At 39.8% G+C, this 27,860-nt stretch overlaps 1 protein-coding gene across 4 annotated transcripts in view; it reads left to right on the top strand.

Annotated features, from left to right (window-relative positions):
- negr1 (neuronal growth regulator 1) overlaps positions 1-27,860 on the top strand; it is a 164,528-nt gene that overhangs the window by 116,697 nt on the left and 19,971 nt on the right. The window contains exons 6-8 of one of the 4 annotated variants that reach the window (XM_044361504.1): positions 1,958-2,106; positions 13,326-13,376; positions 16,013-16,987. In XM_044361504.1, the coding sequence (XP_044217439.1) occupies positions 1,958-2,106; positions 13,326-13,376; positions 16,013-16,047 (235 nt within the window). In that variant the 3' untranslated portion in view covers positions 16,048-16,987. Of the gene's footprint in view, positions 1-1,957; positions 2,107-13,325; positions 13,377-16,012; positions 16,988-27,860 lie in introns of those variants that run through there. The other 3 variants (XM_044361502.1, XM_044361505.1, XM_044361503.1) reach the window with 3 other exon arrangements.

Raw genomic sequence — 27,860 nt, 5'->3', positions numbered from 1 at the left:
CAGCAGATCATCTCTGGCAACCACAAGAAAGCCTGACTGCGACTGAGGCGCGTCCAGTTGACACTGAGAATCAGTCCGCCAATATAAATATAGGTGGATACAGTTGGTAGCACTAGGTTAAATGAAGTGTTTTATTTAGCTTATGTTATTAAACAATGTAAATTGACAATCTAATAATTACCTTTAAGTTCACATAATTCTTAGAATATATATATTTAGACAGACTCTGAATTTTCCTGATACTTTAAAACCCAACAAGCCAGTGCTCTAAGTGCATATACAGTGAGGAAATGCTATTAATTATTTATAAATACTGTTTCATCGAGGTCCGCGGGGTGATTTGAAGAGCAAATGTTGTCAAAGTTGTATTAAAAACTGAAATCTTTAATGCTGAGTTATTAGTTCATACTTGTATTTGGACAAGTAAGTGACAGAAAAGGTGTGTTTTTTGTTTGTTTGCTTTTCCCCAAAGGCAGTTCATGTCTTTGTTCTCCCGTCTGTCCAGTCTCTGGGGAGAGCTCACACAAATGCTCCAGCAAGAGTCATTTGTGCCTTGTCCTCACCTTGCATCCTAATAAACTGTTGCTGGCAACTGGCTTAAATCATTCGCAGCACATACATCAATCAGTCTAGATTCAAGTGTCAGTTCTTGAATTTAAAAACCAAATTACCCCCATTACCCATCATTTACCCACTCCTGGTGAGCACAATTTCAATCATCAGCTCACACTGTGCTAATTGTAATTATGGGGTGGATTCAATTTATTCAAATTGCTAAGGAGGCAAGTTGGCATGATTCTAGTCTTTACTTAATTCAAGGACTTGTTCTTTCTGTGACTTCTTACAGGGCTAAATGGTGATCTGTTCATTTACTCATCATCATGAGAAGGACGCTAGTATGAGGACTTAAGCACAGAATATGTGTATTTTCTGTATAACATCCACACTATGTTTCATTGCCCATTTACTGTATAAAGGACCACTTCTCATTTTGGCTCTGTTCAGCGCTGCTTGTCTGTATCGGAAGTAGTGTGACAGTTTTGACAGGCAAATCTTTCTCGTGACATGTCACTGCTTTCATTCTTGAATGGAAGTGGGCGAATGTTTATGTGTGTGCGTGTAGGAGCGAGGGGGGGGTTTCTTTCACTATGACTGAGGGAAGCATCGACTAGTTTGATGTTGAACTAGAGAAGAGGCGAGCTCACTTGCAGACACCCGTCGAGATTATCAGTGAATGTTCAGCTAACATTTGAGGAAGTCGCCGTGGGAGAGGGAACAACAGACTTGCAGATATTTGCTGGACATAAGGTCACACATAGCGGTTCAAGTCAGAGTGCCTCTCAGAGCAAGTTGAGCCAAGTTACAGTTCACGGGGGGCCAGAACAAGGCCAAGATAGAAACATGTTTCCTCACTGGAGGTTTCTATGATGTATAATGTTGCCAAATGTGAAACTGTAGAAGCAACAGCAACCCTACTGATAAAAACAAACTCAGCTGTAGTATCTACAATAATCCTACGATCAGGATGCAGAGCATATGTTACACAGTGATTTTTAATCTCTACAGGCTGTTAAAGATCATCATAACCACCAAAGTAAACAATTACACATTTGACAATTTCACAGCACAGATGCCAGGCACAACTGGAATAGGATTTATTGTAATCCCCCTCCACCTGCGACAAAACGATGAACATGTCAAGTGGCGCCCAGCTGGTTCACCTCTGGGTCATTTCTCTCTCCTCTCAGTCCTTCAAAGCATCTTTCCAAGGCAGACGCAACAGACCAAGGGATAAATAGATCTGGTGAAGAGGGTGATGAAGTACTGTACAATCTGAAGATCCACTAAGGATGACAAACATTTGTGTTGTCCTTGACTCATGCCAATTCCCCCTTGACACTTTGTGTGCGGATGAGAAATTAAAGCCTCATATGTTGTGATTGTGTTCTGTTTTCAGGATTATCAAGGGTCAGGGCATCGACATCAAGAGCCTCAGTTCCAGATCAGTCCTCACAGTGACCAACATGACAGAGGATCGTTATGGGAACTACACATGTGTCGCCTCCAACAATCTAGGGACGGCTAATGCCAGTGTGCCTCTCATTCGTAAGTTGTCATTATACCTTCTTGTCATTGTACCTGCTTGTGGCTAACTGGAGTGGTGAAGAGTCAAAGGGCTGAAAGAGTTGTTGTGGATGTCAAAGGGGGTTTGTGCCCTCAGAAGTGTTTTCATCTTTGCTGCAGCATTTTTGATATCGGAAAAAGCCAAAGTTAAAGCCAGTGCTGCAACTGGTTGTTTCTTATTTTCTTATGATTTCTTTCCATTGCCATGACCAGTACCCAGTGTTCGGTGTGCATTCACCAGACAACTCTTGCTGTTTCTTATTTCCTAGACATCAGTTTTGTGAATGTCAGTTCTCTATTATGGTTGCAAAGTCTGTATGTGTGTGTGGGTGGCTGTGTTGATGTGTGTCTGCTTTTAAAGTCAATGTCTGCATGGGTACTGGAGAAAGAAATGTAGCTTTGAGGTAGCAGCATCACAGTTACAAAGGCAGCTACCTGTACACAGGTCAGTCATACTAAGTTGAATGCCAAGTAGGAAGTATGACTCAGATTTTAAAGAGGTCTGAGAGTCAGCCCTTTTGTAGTTTTCAAAGCATCGTGAGGCGTCTAACAGAGTTCTAAAGAGGCCGAATAATCAGAGACCAATCTGCTGCTGCATCAGGGATAGACTGCAGAATAATACATTTAGAGACACATTATTACATAAATTACACAAAGCTAAATTCAGTCCCCATTAGCGGTACATATGATTTTGTCATACGTTCCAGCAAACACACATGGCAGTGAATATGGGTGGGAAGCCAGTGAGGGATCACATCCTTGTTGTTGCACTAACAAATCCTTTTAGTTGGCTGGGCTGTCTGTGTGGAGGGAGGTTATTATCTTGGGGAGATGGTGTGAACATCTTGCTGCTTTACACCTTCTCACTAAGGGCCAGTGACTGCATATTTATTGGAGGAGGCACACGGCTGCTCTCTCTCTCACCAAGCCTGCAACAGTGCTAATAGTGGAGTTAGCAGTGATTACAGCTGCTGTACAACGAGAAGTGGCTATTGTGGAGAAAAACACAAAACTGGATCGAAACCTCTGTGTCACAGTCTGCACGCTTTATGAACTCCACAAAGCCTGTATTTATGCCATTTATCACTCAGAAAACAGCCATCGCACAAAGGCACATAATGAATCATCTTTCATTCTTCAGATGGGTTTGATTTTACAAAGTGTCCAAACAATAGTACACGTTGCTGCAAACTCTTAAATGGTACATTTGTAATGTATCATAGTCCTAAGGTTCACTGCATATATTGGACAAGAGGCGGGGTACACACCGGCCAGGACAGATCATCAGTCTATTGCAGAGCTAAATAGTCATTCTGATGGCTGATTGAAGTTCTTTATCAATCAATGAAGTATGATAGGCCCATAATTCCAGGATGACTCAAACACATAAATAAGTAAAGAGATAAAAGCAGCTTAAAAATGCCCTAAGGCTTATTCACACTGTAACACTTAACAGCCAAGGTCTGCTAACCACTCAATTAACAAACAAGGAGTACAAGGCTATTTTACAGACCCAAGCGGAAAAACAGTCTTACATCACAATTATCTTGTATTTTAAGACAATGAATCCTCTTTTCTCATTTTTAAACAAATGCCAGAGTGGTTTGATGAATACCAGGATAAAGTCCGCAGCCTCTCCACTCAATGGATACACACTTCTTTGAACCTCTACAGGAAGTGACTTTCAACCACTTTCATTCCTCAAAGAACAAGACACTTTTCCCTCTTGAAGAATGTTCCAATATCTGTCTGCATTCATTCACAAACTTGTTGAAGTACTATTGCACTTCTCGTTGGTTGTTTGATATTCATACACTGTTAGGAATTTCAGTTATTTTGTCCAGCCGCTGTACCTGCCAAGCAGTGAAAAAAGCAATGACAGCAAGGCATTGGGGAACATATTTCCCTCAACGTTTTGGAGCGTGGATGGGTGAAAAAATTCAATTTAATGTATTCAGTGATGAAAAATGAACAGGTGAATTAAATTATTCACCAGTTGGCGCTGCACCCTCTGATGATAACATTGTCCCTAGCAGGCCAGAGACTCAGAATACAAAAAGACATTTCTGTAGAGTTGGCAATTGTCAAAGGAGCACTCCACACTCCCGTTTGTGTATGCACAAAGAACATCAAAGGCTTGTCTCAGATCTTCAAATGGATGATCTTAATGTGACACTAGCGAGACCTCAAAGGCAGAGCGGCAAAGAAACCCTCAGAATAGACAGAGGAGGCAGCATCCTGTGCTGCCACCCCCAACTTCTCTCTCTCTTCCACTCTATCTCTTTATCCCTTTGTTTGTCTTTCAATCGCGCTTTGTCTATCTGATTCAGTTATCTCATTCCCTTACTCCTCACTCCTTTGTCCTCACTCTCCCCCCTTGTCTCTCATTCTTTCCCTCTGCCGTTCTCTTTCTCACGCACATACAGCATCGCTTTCCCCCTCTTTTCGCTCTCATGATCTCCGCTAATGGAAGAGAGGCCAATTCTGCTGTCACTCTTAATGAGAAATGGCAAGCAATCGTCGCAGCGCACTCTCACCGGTGTGTTGACGCAAATAATAAAACCCAGAGGTTAGATTTCACTGCGGGTGACTTTGGATTGCTATTTTAGAACCAGTCGATAGCTATTGATGAGCGAGATGGGAAGGGGGAAAGGGGCATGCATATTTGATAGAGCATCATACATTGGGGTGAATTTTAAGTGGCAACACAATATAGGTGGTTTGTGGTGAAGAAATTGAGGATTTATGTATATTGACTGTATATGTGGAGGGGCTTTACAGTAGTTTTCTTTGGTTCTTTCCATTACACTAAGAGGTTTAGGAACTGTGTGTGAATTGATGAGGTCAAGTAAGGGTCATCCCAATGCAAAAAGTCTTTTTGAAATACATCCATTGGGAAAAATAGATGAAATATAAACAGAAATACTAAGCGTGCAGGGTTCAGTTTCATTACTATCTTGTCAAGATTCTGAAGTTGAAAGGTCCTTATCCTTCAGCGGTGTAAATCCTTTTTGTCTTAACCTAACAGAGTCACTTTAAATCAGTCCAGGAAAAGGCTTCCCATTATCGCTGATGAAATGAACTGTGACTCTGGAAAGCCTGCACCCAGAAAGAGTAAACACATCTTCCTTCTATCCAATGGAGCCACTGGAAGACACCTACGTTTGGTTTCTGTTTCAGGTGAAACAGGGATGAAAAACAGACTTTGTATTCTGGTTTTGTGCGTTGACAAGTTGACAGTTTTTTTGCACTCGTTTCAGAATTTTTGAAATGAGTTTGATGGCCTTGTCCTCGCTGTCCATGCTGTTGTGTTGGTTGCAACTCGATTCTGCCTATTTTGTTCGAGCATGTGGGGTTTTTGTACTTTTAAACCATTAACCAGGGATTGTGATCTCTTTCTGCCAAGTACCACTTTAAGCTGTGTGTTTAAAGCTGTGGTAAAACACAAACTGGATTCTTTGGTGCAGAAAGAAAGAATACAACCTCTTTGTCACTACTTGTTGGAGTACCTTGTGGGTGTGTGTGTGTGTGTGTGTTTGTGGGTGTGTGTTTGTGTGTGAGCAAAGCTATTTTCACCCAGTTGCTTTTTTGAACAACACAATACTCAGTGTCATCTGTGAATGAACGAATAATAAAGTTGAAAAGCACTTGTCACAATAGTCTATGCTTCTAAACAATTAACTTACAAAGGTTCAATAAATTGATGCACAAATGGATAACAGGCTCGGATGGTGGCATAGCAAAACTCATAAATAACTTGGTTGATACTTTTTGTGCTTCTACTGTATGTTTGCAGACATAATATTTGTGTTTAAATGATTACAACAGAAGCAGAGTGTAGTTCATGCTGCGATTCATTTTCAGTCACTTAGATTTAATCATAAGACACATGCTTCTCTCAGTAGCTTCTCTGTATTTTCCTCATCACTCCCTGGGTCCAATCAAACCTCAAAGTGCATACAACAGAAAAATAATCACAATTAATGGGGTATCAGCTTTCTGAGAAAATTATAGCATAACCATTTTTGTCAGTTTGTATGAGCAGTTGTCCAAAATCAAAGCAGTTAGACTGGAACAAAACCTGCAGAGTACAGACTGGATCGATGCATTTGTTCTTACGCTAAGAAAGATATCTCTTTTATACAAATGCAAGGGTGAGTTAAGGCAGTCACCAATAATAGCAGGATATATACTGATTTATTTGTTGATTTACTTATTATTATATCATTATTTATAAACTTTGCCAGATGTTACAGTTGACATGTAGAATATATTCAGAATAAAGCACAGAATTCAGTTTGATTCCTATAGTGTATGTCCTCTAGGCTTTATACCATTAGTGCTGGCTTTGCAAATGTTCGTGCGGGGGTTACTATAGCAGGGCTGAGCAGTATGAGCATTTCAGTTGAATTTGCTCCCCCAAGCCTAAAAGTGAATGAATGAATGGCTACAGTTAAACATGAACATCTGTGTAAACTAGCAACAGATAAAGTTTGTTGTAAACAAATACGTTATCCTGAAAATCTTTTTTTACCTTAGACATTGGAAAAATCTGGCACAAAAAGGGGTATTTGAGGAATGGATGTTGAAATTAAAGAAACAGTCTGTTACAGTCAGGAGTGTTTACATGCTTAGATTCCACAGTGGCAAAAAAACGTATTACTGCTCAATATAATCTATAAATCAAAAACTAAAATTTTACTTTCAAGAATATTACTGCTGAGCCATTTACAGACCCAAATCATCCTTTATGTCCCTGCCAACTGACATATACTTTATTTGTGCTACATTTAGTTTATGGAATATTCTTGGTCAACAACTATAGAGAGAAAACAAAGAATTGAAACTATGAATTATTTTTAAATATACCAAAACATCTATTACAGGTTGTGTTTCTGACAATCTCTTCTTGAACATACAAATATTTACTACACCACATACACACACACACACACACACACACACCTTGTTAGGACATTGCATTGACTTCCATTCATTGTGGACAGCCTAACCCAAATCCTAACCCTAACCTTAACCATAACCAATTCATGCCTAACCCTAACATTGTGAGGCAGCTGGATCACGTGAGAATCCATCTTGTCAGGCTTCAAGTTATGCGTTGGTGTCTGAACCACCAGTGGTTCAGAACAATCAGCATCCTGTTAGGATTCTTGCGTCATCTTGTGATCTCACGAATCCAGCTGCCTCACAAGATAAGAAGATGATAGACAGATGGTTCATCCAGTCACCTGCCATGTATTATTTGAAAGCGTCAAACAGTTTCCAAGGATGACTTCTCAGATGGTTCTAACCATCTGGTGCATCCGGTTAACTCTAACCTTAACCTAACCTCAATTCACACCTTACCCCTCACCCTAACCAGGACCTCAGAAATGACGTTTTGCCTCATTAGGACCGGGCTTTGGTCCCAATGAGGTCTACTGTTTCCGACAAGGTCGGTGTTTATACTGGAAAAAGTCCCGATGAGGTAACAAAAACGCGCTGCACACACTCACACACACACACACCCCTCTTATGATTTTAGCTGAGTAACAATCACCAAACTGACATTCCCTATTTCAACTTCCCATTTCATGTGCTAGATGGAAGTGAACTTCGATGAAAAGACTGAGGCTGTTCACTCCAATTTTCTGAGGAGTCCTCCAGCTTAATTGGTCAAGCTCTTATCCCCCAGCCCACCTCGGCTTAGCCCTGAAGGAGATTTTCTCCGCCTATACCTCTGCCTTCATTTCCTCCTTTCTCTCCCCCCTCCCCCAAGCAGTAATCGGAAGAGACTGATGGGGGAGGAAAAGAGTAACTCTCTCTCACTCCGTCACAGCTCAGGCTCCCTGAGGCAGGAGAGACACTACTGGCTAGTTGGTTAATGAACGTCGTGTTTGTTTGTCACGCTTATCAATCACCTCATGTGTAGGTGTCATTTCGACATGTCTCCTCATCTGCCATTGTTGTTGATGATGTTGTTTGTTCCCACACCGTGAGATTGTACCTGAGTCATGGAGCAGGGATGCAGGAAAATGGGAGCTAAAGGTGAAACCTGAAATGTGGGTGTGTGATAACTTCAATATTGAAGCCATTTGAGCATTTGGAAGCCAGTGCATCGTGTTTTAGCAAGTTGTATTCATCTTTGTGTAAAATTACTCCCATTTCTGTTTATTTATCAGCATCGGTCAGATAAATCCTGGCGACATTCAGCTGTTTTCTGGTTTGTTTCAGTGGTAAACAAAATTAATTTCAAAGCATTTTGACACGTACCAGCCTCTCCGTCACACACCCGCGCTCTCTCTCTCTCTCTCTCTCTCTCTCATATGACCACACACTCTATACACACACAACCTACGCATTGAGCTATACCTTAAAGGAGCTATGTTACAGCTATAGTAAGTTAGTTAAAATCGCCCCCAAAAAAACACAACTGGCGATGGACTCAGCCAAACGCCAATTGCCGATATATTCGTCCAATTGCCCAAGCCTAGTTCACATATAAAAATGTGTTGAATAAATTTAACATGGCGAGGTTGCAGTGTCCTTTATTTTCCCAAAAGCACCCTTACAGTGTTGCACCATTTACCTATCATTTGAATGCCTGCATTTCCATATTTAGGCAATCAGAAAAGCCATTAACATTTTCCAGTTGCACTGCAATGAGGAAATGTTTTGTGCGGTGGGAGAGTGTTCATCCTGCAGCCCAGCGGGCAATGGACTTTATACCCAGCCCCACCCTCACCGACTATAGGAGGCCAGATGCACTGGTAGAAATGTTCATCCCCGGATGACTGAGCCCAGTTGATGCCCACAGGATGATACACACCGTGGGCAGTATTAAAAATGACGTAGGATGAATAACTAATTAGCTGGCTCACAAATTAACAGTCTTGAACACAGACTATTCTATCATTTTAGAGGGATAAGTGAGGAAAAAACAAGAGGCAAGAATTGGACATCTACAAGAACACAGACTGCAGAGTTTCTTTGCGGCATCCTCTTCATATCTACTCCTTTAAGGGGTGTAAAATAAGATTTGTAGGGCCTGTTAGCACAAAATTGTTTCATCTGTTGGGTTTTGGTAGGATTTTTGATCAATATTATTGACTCAGCAAGTGATTCACAAGGTGCTGAAATTTATATCCTTCAAAAAGTCACTTAAAAATATATTTTTCAAGGCACGCACAGTTCCGAAAATTGAAAATTTTAAGATAAGTTATGTTCCTTTTGGACTTTTGCTTCGACTAGTTCCCTGCCTACTGCACTTTTATGAAAATGTAACTCCAAACATGCAGTTTTGGTATTAACCGCTCATTATTGGGATGAGCTAAACTCTGAATAGAGCCCCACATGAACATTGGTTCCTCCAAATCATGTCAAATAAATCACCTGCACTGTCCCATCTACAAAGAACAAAGAATAGCAATCCATGAAATGAAATAGCTGTGAAAACTAATGTATTTTATCTTACAAGTGAGCAAGCTGTGCGAGAGGTCAACTGCCATATACAGTACGTGAAATCATGCGTCGCTCTGCTGAATGACGGAAAGGGTCCAACTCTGTGTGGAGCTATGAGGGAGAGATTGCATGTCAAAAGATATGTTCCACAGTAATGGAGAAGTGTCTGAGCGCTCATGAAATGATACACTGGTGAATTCATGCTCTAGTATTAATCAGATAGCACCTGCCTGCCTGTTTGAAGAAAAACTAAAAAGAAACTGTTTTCACATATCTGCTCCCCCAGAAGTACTTAAAGTGGAAACATTTGTTGAAGAAAAGATGAATTCGACCATTTCCCCACCAATATACAGAGGGAAAAAGGCATATCATTTTACGTATGAATACTGATTCCTACATAATTTCCCCTTCAAATAGAATGATGAAATCAAATGAAAGCATTGTTGTTGGCATAACAGTAGCCTGTTAACTTGCAACACAGTTATTACACAGTTGTTTGTGCGCTTCAGAAAAGTGACACAGAGACCATGGATTGGGAGCGTGGTGTGGACCACGATGCGCCCCCCTTGTGTCCTGTAGTTGAAATGGCCATATTGAGTGCCCATGTAAATGGATTAAAATGGCGAGTCTAAGAAGGCTTCTGCACCATTGCATGCCCTAGATACAGCAACTCACTGCAACAACATTAAGAAGTATTCTTTTTTAGTGTGACTGTGTGAGGTGTAATCATTGCTACCATGGTTTCCCTTGTGACAGATAAGCTCCTCCTCTGCCATGAAGCCTTCTGGAAGAAGGTGGTTGATACCATTGTGGGAAGTATAAATAGTTTTTAGCTGCTGGTAGAAGTCACACTGTTCATGTGCCAAATGCAAAGCTGAAAAAAACTCCATGAGCCAAACCTCTGCATCACTTTGAGCTGAGCCCTTGTGGTAAAGAACAGCTTTGCTGTGCCACACATCTCAGATCCTGCTCCCGAGTGAGTCATTGCACAAAGCTGGTTGCAGCTTATCTTGAAGTAAGTGCTTGTTTACCAGACAGAAAGCCATGTTTTTTATTTTTTGTTTCAAACGTTAGATCAAATAGGCAGTAATGTTTACATTATAGTGATATCTTTGTACCAAACTTACATTAAAATAAAGCTGCAAGCAGCAATGAAACGGCCCTCGCACCTTACATGTGTCGGAGGGAGTGACAGCTGTGGTATCGCTAAGGGAGGTTTGTTTACACGGCTCTGAATCGTCAGGATTATCGGACATTGAGTGAATGGGTAAAATATTATTTCCTGTGAGCAGTGCGTGGCGCTTGAGATTACATATTGGAAATTGTGTATACATTTGATGAACTATGTGTCATTGAGGATTCACTTCCTGTTGCCCTTATACAATGCTACATAAGGGAAATATTGATGCAGCAATACATTTACCAGAAGGCAACTGACATGGATATACATTTTCATGAATATTGGACACTGCATGTAGGAAATAACTATCATTTCCTGCGTCCACTATGTGGCACTAGAGAACACCCACCAATTACACGTAGTGTTGCTGTATATCATGTGTAGACCACACCATGTAAATTTCATGTAAATCGGATGATATTTGTCACATAAGGCTGACTTCCTGTTGTCAGTAGGTGGCACTATAACTATGACTCAATATTGGCATGTAGATGTGTTCAGGCCTGGACTCTTATCAAACAGGAGAAATTTGGGGCAGATTGGACAATGTAAAGTGGATTTACAACAACTTCCTGTTTAATGCCCCAAACATGTTTTGGGCTAAATTGTCCAGCACGCCACGCCAAAGCGTTCCATGACAACTAAAAAGCTTCACAATTCAACATCACAAAGATCTTTAAATGTCACCTACAAAATTTGAAGTCACTCAGGTTAAATCTCTAGGAGGAGTTTGTTAAATACAACACCTGTCAATGGCTTCACTTTGGGAAAAAAATGCAAAGCACATTCAAAATGGCTGACTTCCTGTTGGACTTAGGGTATGGCTCCAAGAGGCTTTTTTAAAAGTCTGGAGATGGTACATCTGCCTATCAGATTTCATACATATACGTCAAAGTGGGGGCTTTGACTTAAGCACCCTTAAGCCATTTTGCCACACACAAACCCAAGGCCCATATCAGATATCAAGTATCAAGTCAGATATCATGAGTTTTTGAGAGCCGCAATGTCACGCCCAAGTCCAATTGTGATACTAATTAAAATATTTACTAGTTCAAACACAAGTGCAAATTTTCGTAAGTTTCCGTGCATCCTAAAGGCCTCAAATGTCTTCATAAAATGAAAATTGACACATGAAATCCAAAATGGCTAACTTCCTGTTGGGTGAAGAAATTTGAAAAACTATGTATTATGTTGAGAATGATGAGAACAATGAATTTCATCAACATCAAAGAAACTTTGTTCCACAATGGTCCTGCATTTGGGGGTGCTATGGAGCCGGCTGGTAACGCCTGAGCCCAATCACTACAGAACTCTGATATTTTTGCCAGTTCTGACATGTGTGCCAATTTTCGTGAGTTTTCGAGCATCCCAAGCCCCTCAAAAATGCAATGGCGTACTAGAATAATAATAATCTTGACAAAAACAATAGGTTCTTCACACTTTCATGCTTGGGCCCTAATATTTTACAGATATTTATACTATAAACTTATAGAATATGAGTTTAGCTGGAAGTTTTGGTAGTCATAAATCAAAATTGATTTTTAGTCCTTTGTATTAATAACTTATCAAACTTCAAATGTGTGTAATGTACGGTGTGTGACAGAAAAATCAAACACACATTGCTTTTTGATGCACCTGTTTACACACCTCTCATCAGTTTATTAGTTGTAAAAAAAAACAACAAATTGCATTCCCTGTATGACAAAATCTGCACAAATATCTTCACTGAAAATGTGACTAAGCATAGGATCTATCTTTATGTGACATTTAACACACACACTTCAAAAGTAAAAATGATGTGTTTGCTGCCGTCCGTCTGTGGACACACTTAGCTCGAGTAGTGTGACGTACTGGACTGAACATTATTCCATCTCCCAAATGCCACCAGTGGCTCAGCCTGAAATGAGTTCATAAGGTAATCAGATTGGGACTCTGAGTTCCCTCCTCAGAGGGATCAGAGACAGACTAAAAGTTCCCTTTTTTTCGCTCATTTTTCAGTCAATTTATACAACCATAAAAGGAGGCCACGATTTGTAGAACTGTGTTATAATCTATGGAGAGGGAAAATAAAATTAAATTGATGCGATTTACGAAGCACCCAGCAGGTGCAGATCAAATTATGGGTGCTAACTGAGCATGGTGTGATCGCACACCATCAATGCAAGAGACGGCTAGTTGTTTAGCATACCAGGACTGAAGTGTGATGAAAGTTTTTCACTCCATCACAAAACCCCTTCAGGTCTTTCTAGCAACCCCAATTCCCTAGCTCCCCTTGTTTTTTTTTTGTTTTGTTTTGTTTTTTGTTTTTGTTCTTTTTGTCTTAGCAGTAATATACAAATCTGAGGCAACTGGGAGAATAAAACATGTTGTTTATGAGCATGTGGAGGTTGCATCTTGCCACAGAGACACCAGTCCTTAATGCATGGAGAGGATTTGTCTCCATTCCCTGTCCTTGTGTCCTTGCATGCATTTTTCTTTTTATTTTACGTCTCCATTCTGTTAATAATACATGAATGTCCTCTTTCCCTCCCCCCCCTCTCCCCCCTCTCCTCCCCTGTAGCAATTATTGAACCCACCACCACTAGCACCACTAGTGCTGTCTCAAGCCCAGGTCAGTATATGTCACCATGCTGTACACCAAATCAGCAAAGAGGTCCGCTGCCTCATACTAACCTGAACCGAAATCCTCTCCTCCATCTTGATTTATTTCAATTGGCTGGCTGGAATGCCTGCTGGGTGTACAGCTTCATTGTATGTCCTTTATTTCGTTTTGCCTTTTTTTTTTTTTTTTTTGGTTTAATTTTGGGTTGGCTTCTACAGCCTGGCTACATATACTTCCCGCAGCCTGTGCCATCGCAACACCCCGCCCCCCTGCCCCTTCCATTACAACCCCACCTCCGCCACCCCCCTCCCACCCCCACGTGGAGCAAACAGTAGCGTCATCAAAGTGGCTGTTCCATATGCCTCTGGGTCTGATGCTTTTCATAATGCTGATGGCTTCCTATTCTTCTCTCTGGCTTTCTCACCACCAAAAGCACCACTCTCCTGCTCCTCAGTGCCAGCTAAACGCAGTGTACATCAAAGGCAGGATGCTGTTGGTGGCAAAGGCCGTTGGTTTGTTGTCTGCAAGATGGAATCTCTGCTGTCTTTGTACTTTTATCACTCCCTTTCCGTCTCCTTTTCTCTTTCTGTGTCTTAATCTTTCTCCATCCCCCCTATCTTCTTTTTCTCTCTCTTCTTTGTCTTTCTAGAACAATCGGTTGGCGCTCTGCCACCCTCTTTAACCTGATCTGCTGCTAGTGCTGTTGTTGGTGCTACACTGTCAATGTCGCCCTTGTCTCCCCCCCCCCCCCCCCCCCCCCCCCCCCCCCCCCACTGTACTCTGCCGCTTCCACATTCCAGCCCAGAGTAATCCCTTCTGCCTGGCCGTCTTTTCTCCCTCTCTAATGGTTTTAAGCAAGTCGCAGAATGTAATCTTTCATGCCGGTTACATTATTTTTGCTTAATACTATTCACACAAAAAACATGCAGCCACGCATGCACACTAAAAAGCTCTCTCCAGCACATACACACAATAGACACTGAAATGAAGACATGCTGAAATATTCAAGTGCACTTCAAATGCACCTGCCCTTACACGCGTAATCACATGGGTGGATTCATATTGCATGATGAATCTGCTGGGAAAAAGTGTTTGTTTTTTTAAGACTTTTCATCCATTCGTTAACAGACGCCATCGTTTCCTCTCGCGTTTTGGAGACACAGCCCCGGATTAGCATTTGCTCGCCTGCATTCTCTACCTGTCTATCTGAGCCAAATATAATTATCCATGGAGATTCTGTCAGATAGCAAGTTAAAATAAGCTCAGCAGCAACGAACAGTCCTGGCATGGCCCTGAACTCTCATTTGATGTAACGCTTGCAGAACAAATGACAATTTCATGGTCCAAAGGAACACCAGTGGTTTCAATCGTGAAGATAAACTCACTCAGCGACCCACTGTTCTTGTTTTGTTCCAAGTTGTATTTGAAGTTAATTTTTTGATGGCGCCCTCTCTAAGTGGCTTGGCAAAGGGAATTATTTTAGATCCCTGCAAATGGCTCTTTGTCCCAACGTTATTTAATCAAGTTTAATCATTCATTTAACAGATTATTATCTGCTTTTATTTTCCCTGTGAATGAGTTTGGGAAGATGTGCTCCCAAAGTAAGGAATAAAATTCTGGTCTGCAAGGTAAGCGAATCAGGAGATCTGAAGTGGAAAAATGGTTTATCCCCCACAGCACTTGCAGTGCATGTTTCAGCCCATTGATCAAGGGCAGATAACAAAAAACAAAAAAAATCAAATTACGAAGAGAAAACAACATTAATAGGCAACATCAGTCATTCTACTTTTATTTCTAACCTTGCTATGTTAGTACTGCTCTAATAAGAATCTATTCAGATGGGCCAAAATGTTTATGTGTAGATTAATTAGATCCTATTTACATGCTAGATTGTTTTGACTCAGAGCTTTCAAAGACACTAACAATACCAGTCTAATGGATTACATCTTTTAAGCAAGTTTTAAGTCTCAGGAAGTATCATACAGAAATAAATGGAAACCAGTGGTTGCTTGAAAGGTGGGAGATGGATATAAAAAGTTCGATAGATTAAGAAACTTAGAAAATGGCAGCCATAGAAAGTGTATGCAATTTAAAATGGATTTTCAAAAACAAACAAAATCAGTAGCATGCACCTTTAAGTTCATCTCATATTCTGATTCAGCAAAATACCTTAATGCTTTTAACATTGTAAGCTAACCATTTAGCTGTACATGCGATTTGACTGACTGAGGCTAGACTACAGCTAAATGCCTCACTGGTTACAGTATGGATAACGCCAGTCCTCCTATTCATCTGAATGGGGGTAGTGTGTTTAGGCTGCAGGGGCTTGGGCCACAGCGGTGCTGCACTGGCCTGCGGAGAGAAAATGCAGAGTCAACTTTTGGAGATATGCAACCCGACATCATGCTGTGGTGGCCAATCACAGCCGGTGATCAGACTGATCAGAGCTGTAAAATCCTGCCATGAGGGAGTACAAAGATATTACCAGGAGGACATTTCTCTTTGTTAGTTAACATTAAAAGTAAAGTTAGCGAGAGAGCAGCTGTGGTTGAGCGAGCTAGAGAGTGAATGAAGAGAGGGAGCGGTGGTAATGAGAAAGCCAGTGAATCTGATCAATAAAACGTTATTTTCTGATTGTTTCACAGCGGTTTGGCCTGAATACGGCCTTAGACTCATATAGGCATGCTGCCATTTACTGGACTGGTCAGACAACAGCAAGCATTGCAGAAAGTTCTTCCTGAGGAAACACATCCAGTGTGTGTAACAGGCTGCTGAAGATCTTTCTCTTGCACATGGTGTTCAGTGCACACACTTGGCTATAATGTGTTGGGGAGGCGGCATTAAGGCTTGTGAAGCCAGCAGATTTAGTGGTAAGGAAGGCCAGCTCTGTGGTCGGGCTGGAACTGGACAGTCTGGAGGCAGTGGCAGAAAGGAGGATGATGGACAAGATGAACACCATCCTGGATAAACCCTCCCACCCACTCAGTGATGAACTGTGGCAGATGGGCAGTGCATTCAGTCAACAGCTCATCCCACCAAAGAGCAGGACGGAGCGCTTCAGGCGCTTGCTCGTGCCCGCTGCCATTAAGACTCCACAACAGCGACTGTGACTGAAGCCTAAGCCAGCTGTGACCCCTCCACCCCCACCAACCCACTTACCCAGTGCTGCCACCATCTCTACTGGTACAACATCCAGGCTATTACACATGGACTATCTGTACTTCTATTGAGCAGCCATCCATTTTAGGATAAATATGACTGTACCTTTTATTATTGATATTAGGTAAATGCTAGTACCAAAGGATTATATTATATTGTATTCACATTTGTACAATATGCTTATCAGAGTCTTACAGTACAGTATATCAACCTTTTCAGAAATGCTATACATAACATTGCTGACTTCATCCACCTGCTAAAGTAATGGCTTTTTGTCATTCAGACAGAGGTGTCCATTATGGAAATGTTCTGTATAATGTTCGACATTGCAGAGGCACAGAATGACAAGACATGAAATTGGGACTCTCATTTAATTCTTAAATGCTGTATGTAAGGCATTTTGCTGGATAGTCATGATCTTCTCCATGCAGTTGGCATTAGTGAAAATTTAAAATAAAGAAAATATTATTGTGGTTGCATGAGTTTGTGTTTATTTGTTTGTTTTTTTTTATCCTTATTTGGTCCACATGATGATGAGAAAAAACATAATTTTATAGACCAATCTCAATCTCAATCTCAATTTAAAATTGGCTTATTCATAGTGTTTTAAAAAGTATTTATTAAACACGTTTTGTTTGTGCATGAAAAAATAAAATTAAGTAAGAGATTAATTTAATAAGAATTTCGTACTGTGTTCTTTCTTTCTTTATGACAATATGTTAATCAAAAATTACTTTCTGCATATTTGACCTTATGCCTCTGTAACATTTACGTTAATATGATGGCATTCAGCTGACCCTTGTGTCTTGTAGAAAGTGTAACAGAAATGCTGCTACAGTAGGTTTGATCTTGTAACATTCTTATTGCCACTTTTACATAAATTTGACCTGAATGCTTAATGAGACATGAGACCCACATTTAAAATTACCAGTGCAATTACATAATGAGATGCACGTCTAAAAGAGGCTTATATCTGTTCTGCATCATAAATATGATGTATAAATTCATATACTTAGGTACTAAAACACAAAATGACCATGTGCCTTTGGCATATTATGGGACTGTAGTGTTAGTGAAAAATGTGGTTAACATACCTAGGTTAACATAATATTAACCTATATGGATCAGTATAGTCTTATCGTATTTTATCTGACATTATCATAATATTTCTATTTAAATTAAATACTAACATGGTCTTACTTGTCAGGGAACCACTGGGAGAGAAATAGAAACCATCTGTCGTTGCTGCTTGACAGATTTTTTTATCTACTGCACCATGAAAGTTGACACTGTCTACAGTGTGCAGAAAATGGTAATATACCACATTTGTTGACACAAAAAGGTCTTAAGCTTGTTTTATCTTTAGCATATGGATTTGTATGTATTTACCTAAACATAATGCACTGCTCCAATACTCCAAAGCAGCTGGCTTGGTGCCACCCTGTCATCCCAATGAAATGTAGATCTGTGATAATAGCATACACTCCCAAAGGCATTCTCTTCTGTTTATTTCCGCAAATCACTTGACAGTAGAAAAACAATGTTCTTAACACTGTACTGAGCCACATTTCTTGTCTTTGCCAGGCACAGTGTACAGTGCTACTGGTTCAAGGAATATTACATGCATTATACATAATGTGTGTGACTCCCTCAGATTCCCAAGTGTCATGTTAACTCCCAGATAAACAAAATTCAGGCAGCCTGAGTGTAGCTAAGTGAAGATGATGCACATACAGTTTCACTCCCCCATTAATCCTGTTCTTAGCTCTCATTTTTCATAGTGCATGATCCCCCCCCACCCCACCCCCCACCAGTATCTGGTATAATCAGAACTAATTACAGAGGAGGTAACTCTAATGTTGTCATGTATCATGGAAGTCTGGCATGTGAAGCATTTATTTGACCCTCCTTCCAACCCAGCATCGAGCACGAGGAGATAGAAAACATTAATGAGTCTGTGAAGGTTTATGTGTTTTGGTAATATCATGCAGTTGGCCATAAAACACAGATCTGTGATGAGGTGATCCATGATGGAGCAACCTTTAAGAATTGTTAACTTTTAATCCATTGCATTTTTCTTGCAGGAATTTTAGTAGAACAAGACAAGACACGTCAGTTTCTTTACATAGATTGAAATTGAAAATCTCACCAGCTTAATGAAGAGCATTCTGGGATTGATTTAGAGCGAGGGTAGGTCATGTGTCTTTCTTTATTTCAGGTCCAGGACGCAACATCAAAGAGATAATCTACCTTATTAAGTATTCTTCCAAAGTCCTCCAAAATTCAGAAGTCACTCACTCAGCTCCCCAAGGCTCAGGGAGCTGTGTTAATCAAATTATTTTAGTAAGCATGTAAAGCTTCTTTAATCAAAGGATAGCTGGCTAATTTATGTCTGAAATTAGGGTAATGTCTTCTTTGGAAGATGACTTTAAACAAGTTTGGGTTTTGCTTTTCCTCTTTCAATTCTTTATTTTGTTATCTGATCTTGGTACAAGTTGGACCTAAAGGCTCATGTTGTTGATATTACACTGTGCACAGCGCTCTTAATAAGTAAACAACTTGGCATTTTTCTGTTAAAGTTCTAAATTAATATTCTCTCTTGGCCATCGCTTTGTAAATATTAGACTAACTATTACTGGAAAAAGCTCATAAGCACATTTAGCCTGTCTTTGAAACCATGTGATGCAGTATTTTGGTAGTTTAATCTGCAGCTGACTGTTGTCAAAGGTTGCAACATTTTATAACTTAGTCCCTAATACATAACACTAGTAATGTTAAGTTTAATGACTTTTTTATATTTGGTATCAGTGGGAATTAATAGTGATAAGATAGATTTTTAGGCGTTTACGTAGTCCATTGAGAATGAGAAACAGGCTGTCAATTTCTGCTGAGCCTGAATATTGGTTGTTACTCACATTTGGCTTGTAATGACTTCAGTACACATCTTTTTGTTTGAACTGTGTCGTTACTTTGTTTGTGGGGTTATTGTCAATATGGGTGTCACATTAAACAAAAATGTTCTATTTCTGTTCATATTTCAACATGAAAGCCACAACATCAGAGCAGGTGAAATAGATTAACTGCCTCCCATATTCACTTTTATTTCACATTGCTTTAAAAACAGTGAAACATCCACAAATCACACTTTTTTTTTTAACTGAAAATATGAACAATTAAAGGGCAGAGTGTTTCTGCTCTTGGGCCTTGCAGCAGCGCATACTAAGCTCTTGCAAAATATTCTAAAACATATGCTCCAACATATGCTGCATGTCCACATGGACTACTGGAATACTGATTATTATTGATAACCCAGTACTGGGTCATCCTGAATTAACTGGTGTGCCCAGGAAAATGTGAAATGTTCACAGGACTCAAACGCATGGGAGGAATAAATATGAATATTTAAGGCATCTTTGACTCCAAAACGCAGTAATAAGTTTTTACTACCACAGCATGTCCTTAATTTCAATCAGGATTATTTCTGACATATAGCAGGAAAACACTGACAGTTAGACATTGATACTGGATTCCTTGGATGTCATTTAATGAGCAGAATGGATCAACCTCGCCTTTGTTTCACCCAGTCAATCACACAAATCACTGTCAATCAGTGCACATCACCAATTGCGTACCGCAATCTCTAACTGTTCCACATTTCCTTTCAAGTCAAACTTGGTTTACTTCCCATATGTTGTCATTTCAGATATTTTCAGCTCAGCAGATAAGCAATGTGTCACTCTAGAAGAGTGAAATAGAAACAGTTACTAGATTATAAAAGGCTCTTTTTTCCATCCCTTGGCTCTAACTTCACACACAGCAAAGTCTCTGCCACTTCCCTCCTCCTGCAACGTAAAAAAAACCCTATAAATCAACCACGGCAGAGTTCCCAAAGTTGCACTTGAGAAAAATCATACTTGGATGGTGTGTGTTTTCTGCCACCACTCAGATAAATATTGTAGATATTATGGATAAAGTCCTCATCTTTAGGTGAACCACACAGGACTCCTGAGCATTAGAGACTGTTGGAAGCTGTGTTTCATCCAAATAACTGTTAAAATAGACCTTTGTGTTAACTATGCATACACACACTATTCCTCTGCACTTGTGTAGCCAGAAGCACAAGCCAGAAGTGCTGAAGTTGAGTTGCGTCAAGTGGCAATTACAATACAGGCACCAATGTGACTACCGACTCCTCGGGTTTGTAAGTCATATGCAGCTAATGGCAGCATGAACACACTGCACTTATGAAATATTCAATAGGATGGAACAAATTCCGCTGATAAGCTTACGTCGGGGTCTTTTCTGAGTAGACTGGCACTGTGAATCCTATCGGATTGTGGAAACTACAGTGTTAAACTGCTCGCCTCTACAGTAAACAGCCCTGCCTCTGTTTACCCAGCATGCCTGGTGTCATACACATTGAGCTACCCACAGATAATCCTTTTTGGCAGTGCATTTTCTACCAGCCTTATCAGTTACATGGTAGCAAGATCAAGAGCAGTGCAAACCCTTCTGCAACCTCCTTCCGCAACTGCACCGCCACCCCGACTCCTGTCTCGTACGGCTTGTTTTGAGGTGATATGCTGACCTTCATTTTTACCGAGTGCTAACTCCCCCAATCATCTCTGGAGGGGCCTGATAAGGAGATGGCATGTCATCCATCATACTTGACCCCTAGATCCCACATCACAATGTAAATAGACGGGGGGTGTCTACATTTTGTCCAGTGGAACTGGAAGCCTGTGAGATTTCTCAGTTGAAAACTTGTTGTTATAGTATAATGGTTCAAAGAAAATAAAACATGCATTTCCTCCTTTGTTCAAATGTATATTATATACATGTCTAATGAAAAGTGAATCGGATACATCCAGCACTTAGTAAAACCACCAGTGATCTCGCTTATAGCTCTGTGTCAGTGTTTTCAGAGTTAATTTAATTGAATTTATTGAATTTCACATGCATCATGACAACATTTGCATTACCATACTGTAACAGTATATGTTTTCTGGAAATGAAAGCCATTACTTTCATATTATAATAGTGCACAATATGATTGCCGTGTGATACTCTGTTTTCTCTCTGTAATTCTTTTTAATGAGTATTAATCAAGGGAAGTGTTATTTTTGCTATTAGGCTGATTGTTACTCAGTTGTTTGCGTAATATTAGTCATTATGGGTTAGGTTCTCTGTTGTGGTTGCTGCCTGGGCTTTTTATTACAGTGTCCAAAAACACATCCTGAGTGCTGATACTGATTAGTTAAATGTGGGAGATACCGACAATGAAATTGATTTTGTCTTTTACTGTGCTGGGAAGGGTGCTCTAAAACAAAATTATGTCTCTGTCTCTTTATTTCCTTTGATCCATTAATTATGAATCACTTAGGATATGCATCAAAAAAAGATTTTTTTTAAAAAGCCTGGGAAACACAAATGAGTATTGATTGGTTCCTTTTAGAATATGTTTGGTACACACAAAACACAAGATGATACATGCATGGACAGCTCAATATCCCCTAGAAATTCCGTCCATATGGGCACTTCTGCACCTCACCATGATTTACGTCCAATGACAACATTCAATACCAATTCAGGAAGTAGTTTGCCCAGTGTAAACAATGTCAGTAGGCAGATTGTAAGATTTGCTTTAACCATGAACTTTTCCAAATCTAAACCACACTGTATGGCATGCAGAGATTGTAGAAAGCAAAACATTTAAAAAGGTGGACATTGAGCATTGGTTTTACAGGATATGGTCACTCTTAAACATAAAGTGAGTGTGTGTATGTGTGAAAGAAAATAGTAATGACTAAAGGAAGGAAAGTGGCGGCTGGCTGGTTGGTTTGGGCTTACTTCGAGTCAGCATCAACAGCCAGACCAAATGGTGCTCATCAAAGACGTTATTGATCAAGTTTTGTTTGTGGTTGTTCCAAAAAGGGAACAAATCTGGAGGTAGTTAGTTTAACAGTTCTCAGCACAAGACAAGTACGGAAATTAGTTCAGGCTCTCACTCGATCCAACAGCTCAACAAAGTCGTTTCCAATTCTACTATGCATGAGCACTTAATATTCCTTAGTCTCTTTGAGTTATTTGATAACCCCTGGCCTGTACCAGACAGCCAAAAAGAAAAAATGAAATTGATCATGTGTACCTGAAAATATGAGCCTATGAGCCTACTAGTCACCCTAACGTAACGTCATTGAATGTGATCTGGGCTTTGCAGAATCATCCAATATTGACTGATCCTCATATTTTTCTGATTCCACACCAGACTCTCATAGAGCATTCAGAACACATTTGGACTCCCACAAAGGCCTACTTACCTTTCTTCCCTCCAATCTTAACTACATAAACAGATTATTATCCATATTTCATGGGCCTTAGCCTTTACTGCTCCTCTCTGCCCCCTGCAAAGACTCATTTTCAGGGCTGCTTTTCACCTGTTTGTCAGTCTCTGATATAAATGGCCGCGCTGCCCTTCCCCCTATCAGCAGATAATTCTACTTACCCCACATCTCTCGCTGAGTCTGGCTGTCTCAGCCTCTCTCTCTTTGCCTCTCTATCGTTCCCTTGCTCCCACATGTACCGCTCTCCTCTCTACCTCTGATTATCTCTCCCACTTTGCATCTCCTCAGGAGTGCCGGCCATTAAACACAAGCCTGGTCTCGCTGTCAGTCCCACACGCACACAGAAGAAACACAGCAGCACACACCGAAACTGTAATAACCTTCTTCAGAAGAACAAGAAAACTTATTTCGCAGAGCTCACTTTTTTTCTCTGTTCATCTTCCATGCATATTTCTCAGTATTTGTGTGCATAATATTGGTGGTGGATATTAAAACTGAGACCTGTCAGAGCCTCTCCACTTTTTAAATTGTGCCAAAGAATCTTCTTTCTTTTATGTGTTTATTCCCACCTCTTATTTAAGCTATTGTTGCAGGCGTCGCTTTTATCCCTGTCGCTGTCACTTATTTTATTTTTTTTTCTCTAGCATAACTTTTCAGAGTTTGCATATCACCAAATCTCACACATCTCCTGCTGTACCCAGAAGATCAAAGCACATTATGCATTGTAGTGCTTTCAGGTTGTGACATCCTTCTCAGTTTTTGAAGTTGTATTTACAACTGTTCTTCAAAACCTGCGTCCTTACTTGTGAATTGAAAGTTTGGCAAATAAGAAGAAAAGACCACTGAAGAGAAGTCACCAGTAAAGGGACGAAGAAATAGTTTTTTTTGTCAATTCAGATCTTTTTCCGACTTTAATTGGCACCCTCGCCACAGCAGTCAGGGTGATTAATAAGACGATTCAGTTGGAAAGATGAGTTTCGGTGCTCCCAACAACAGACAGGACTCTGCAGTTGTTGTGTGAGAGCTGGAGCAGAAAATGGATAGTCATTTCCTTTTATGGCCACAAAAGTCTGCCGTAGAGATTCAGTCTTTGTCTATAATTGAGACACCAGGGTATATTCTCCTTCTGGACAGACTCTAATGGTTAGTGCATTAAGGAGGATGATTGAAGAAAGCCACACACTTACAGTAGAGGCTGCGGTAAATCAGAAAAGATGGCTTTTTGGCCAATTTGTAGATTGCAGTGGATTCACACTGTGCAGTGCTTTAGGTCTTCCCTCGCTCTCATCTCTGTTGAGAGTACTCTTCAGCAGAGTTAAATGGGTGTAATTTTGAGGTAAAAGAGAGAACACTTTTACTAGTAATGGAGAGAAGGCATTGGACATGTTGTCATTGCCCTTGGAAATACAGCAAATGTGCTCTTCAGGGCTCACTCAGTTGCTTTGGAGGCTCTTCACTGCATCACTCTCTCTGGTTTTGCATTCAACTCATGAGGGTTAAGAAGCGGAGGTTGGGCCTTTCATGAGTCATCAGCTGGACTCTTATTAGCTGCTTATTTGCAGACTTGACATCCTCAAGGTCCATAATGCTGCCATATCTAACAAAACCTCATAACAGAGTTTATTGTGGCATCTGATTTTTATTTAGTTTATTTAGTCTTTTAACAAAATGTATGTTGGTTTCTAAAACAACAAAATCTAAAGATGTTTAGTTTTCATTAATGTGTGTAATAGTTCACATACACAGCACCGTGTTAATATGTTCTGCAGTAGTTCATAGTTGATACAGTTCCTAAATTCAGGCTGTTTGAACATTGATCTTTTGTCTTTACTTGATCCTCCAGTGTCACAGAATCTGATGGGTCAAAGATGTCAGTAAAACACTGCCCGCCCACTGTCTACCTCCCCTGCAGAGCAGTGTGATCATTCAGAGGGTGCATTCACTCACTTTTTGACTAAAATATGATTCGTGGTCTGGGTTTAGCTTGAGACGAGCAGCTGATAACATTAATGCATCATATTCTATTCTATGCAATCATCTATGTCTACATTACCCACTAATTCTATCCCATAAACACAAAAGAAAACTTTCAAGACTGAAAGTAACATGTTGTTAATGTTTTGTTAACATTAGCTGACCTTTTTATAAATTTCAGTATGCTGGCATGCATGTTTTTGTAGTTCATCCCAGCTGTTTTGTTGCCACTTCTTTAGAATTTCACTGGGATTGTAGATTAATTAAGTCCATAAATCTTATTTCCTTCAAATAACTGGTTACATTAGCCAGCAACACTAAAATGCAAGATGCTGCTTATGAGTGCAACAGTTCAAGCAGTTTGGGCGGTAGAGGATACTGTTTTACCAATAAAAAGCACACAGTGTGTAGTTCTACAGATGCTGAGGCTGTTGAATGAGACTATGTATTAAAATAGTAATGTTCATTTGACCTTTCCTCCATCTTTAAGTTGATTTTTCATTTAACAAAAATGATTTCAGTAAGAAGAAATCAATTGGAAGTGTATAAAGATATTTATTGACGCTAGAAACAGAGAAAGATGTTGGCAATCAGACTCCATCAGTGTGAAGCACCTTCATTAAGTGAGGGCACGTACTGTATGAAGATAGGAGATAGGACAGGACCCCTGAAGTCTAGACATTGGTGGTGGTTGAGAAAAGCCAGCAGGTCGTTGATCTCCCGGGACATCTTGGGAGTTCAAAGTACTGGGTTGTGCAATAGAGGGTCTGGTCTGACAGACAGAATGACAGAATTGCAATAATATTTAAAGAACAGCATCTGAAGACTGATTGACTGGAGGAATGCGAGCAGAAAGGTCATTGGTCAGATGAGGCGATGTCGGAATTGTGAATGTGGGAAAGCCTAAGTGATGCAGAACATCGACGATGCAGTTAGTAGTGTGCCCTACAAACATTGGCGTTGACAAATGTTTATTTCATTGCATCTGTCATGCAACATTTCCAACCATTCCCTGCAAGCCTTACTTGTGACTCCAAGCATCTTGGGCAGCTTGTTGTGGGGTTTCATATATATTCATATATGACAGCTGGCTGCCAGCAGATTACTGGTCTTTCATGTGATTTTGCCAGAGGGGTCGAGGCTTTGTTGCCAACTATCCTGATAATACTTAAACCTCAGGAATCCTACCCTCCCATGACATGTCAGTTCCCCATGTATTTGAATCTTAGAGGGACGGGGTGCCTATATGTCACTCCACGATAAGTGTAAGGAATTACACAGTAATTAGTTTGCCCGTTCTAAACAAACCCTGACTGACACTGACAGTGGAAGAGGCCTGAAAAGTCAAGATACTGTGCCCACTGCCTCCAAAAGCAACCTCTGTTAAACCCTTGCCTCCCAAATTTGCATGGAAATTATTATTCTAGGATTTGTTTCACTTGTAGAAATCAAACATACAGACATAATGATATGGAGATGCATTTAAGCTGCTGTTTTATTGTTTAAGTCAGTTGCTGAATATTTTTGCAACCAGATTAGTGACACTTGAGGGATGAAATGGTATTGTGCTGCTTATTGGTTGTGCTCAAATGATTCACAGTATTAAAACATACAGTAAATTAACCATATTTTATGAAATTAATGTTAAGTGTCATGCTGGTTAAAGGTAAAAATAGCAACAGCCTATTCTCCCATATGATTAACTACTTGGTATATGTGTTGTTTTAAGGGTAAACATGATATATGATATATAATGAGGATGATAGAAATGTGTCAACTGTGAGACATTTTGTTATACCATTTATAGCAAGTTAGCTGTCTTTTTCTTGTTTTATTGGACCAGTGTGTACAATGTTGGAAATATTGGATTTTTGCATCAAAGTGATTCACTAGATTAGCTAAAAACAGACATTCACATTTGGTTATTTTATCTACAAACTGTTCTCAACAGAATTTCCAGAAAATGTATCTCAATATATATATATATATATATATATATATATATATATATATATATATATATATATATATATATATATATATATATATATATATATATATACTGATATCACAATATACATTTACATAAACCTTGGTAGATGAGTTTATTCACGTGGCACACCTCTAGGTTGTTTATGCAATAAATATTATTTAGATTTTTTCATCAAACTATAAGGCTCTATGAAATCCATTTTAATTTTTTCCAGTTTCTGGAATTCCATGTTTTCATAATTTTTCTGAATTCTTTGTTTTACAATTTAAGCACATTGTCATCAGAAAGAGTGTCTAATCATGTGGTGGATGAATACAATTTCAACAATTCAATAAGAAAATATTAAAAATTTAATGAATATCAATGAATTTGATGTAACACAACATTGCACTGTTTTTTGATCAAGGAAAGTGCTTCAATACAGTTATAAAACAAAACATTCATCCTTTTATAAAATAAAGTGCTTCACATTCGTATGTTGGCAAAACAGAATAGTTGTTCTCCTGACTCATAGAAGTTGTTTGGATATTGCTCTTCTCTAATTTTAGCTGTTAGTGTTAAATTCCCCTCCTTTTTTGGATGACTTAGCCGTGCTATGTGTGTGTGTATGTGTGTGTGTGTGTGTGTGTGTGTGTGTGTGTAGGAGGAGCTGAGCCCCGCCCTCCCCTCAGTGAAACACAGACACACAGACAAAGGATAGAAGCTACAGCAGAAAATTACACCATAACACAATATCTCAGTATCGCAGTTTTCTTCTGTTCATTCAACTTAAGTGCTGCCACTTACAATGGCAGGGAAGACCTTAATTTTTATAAATTGCATCCACATCTTGGCAAATTCCATGATATTCCGTGATTGCGATTAAAAATGCAAAATGATTGCCAAACACCAAACCAAACACAAATGGGATCAGCTAATATAAATACAGTAAATATACCAAGCACAGGCCAGCCAACTTGATGACATGCAGGACTTCCTTGCTCTGGACTGCATTCTCACTTTAAACAGAGTACAGCAGAGTTC

The sequence above is a fragment of the Thunnus albacares genome, chromosome 9, assembly GCF_914725855.1.
Source record: "Thunnus albacares chromosome 9, fThuAlb1.1, whole genome shotgun sequence".
Lineage (NCBI taxonomy): Eukaryota > Metazoa > Chordata > Actinopteri > Scombriformes > Scombridae > Thunnus > Thunnus albacares.
Note: the sequence above shows the minus strand (reverse complement) of the source record. Positions and strands in the feature narration are given on the sequence as shown.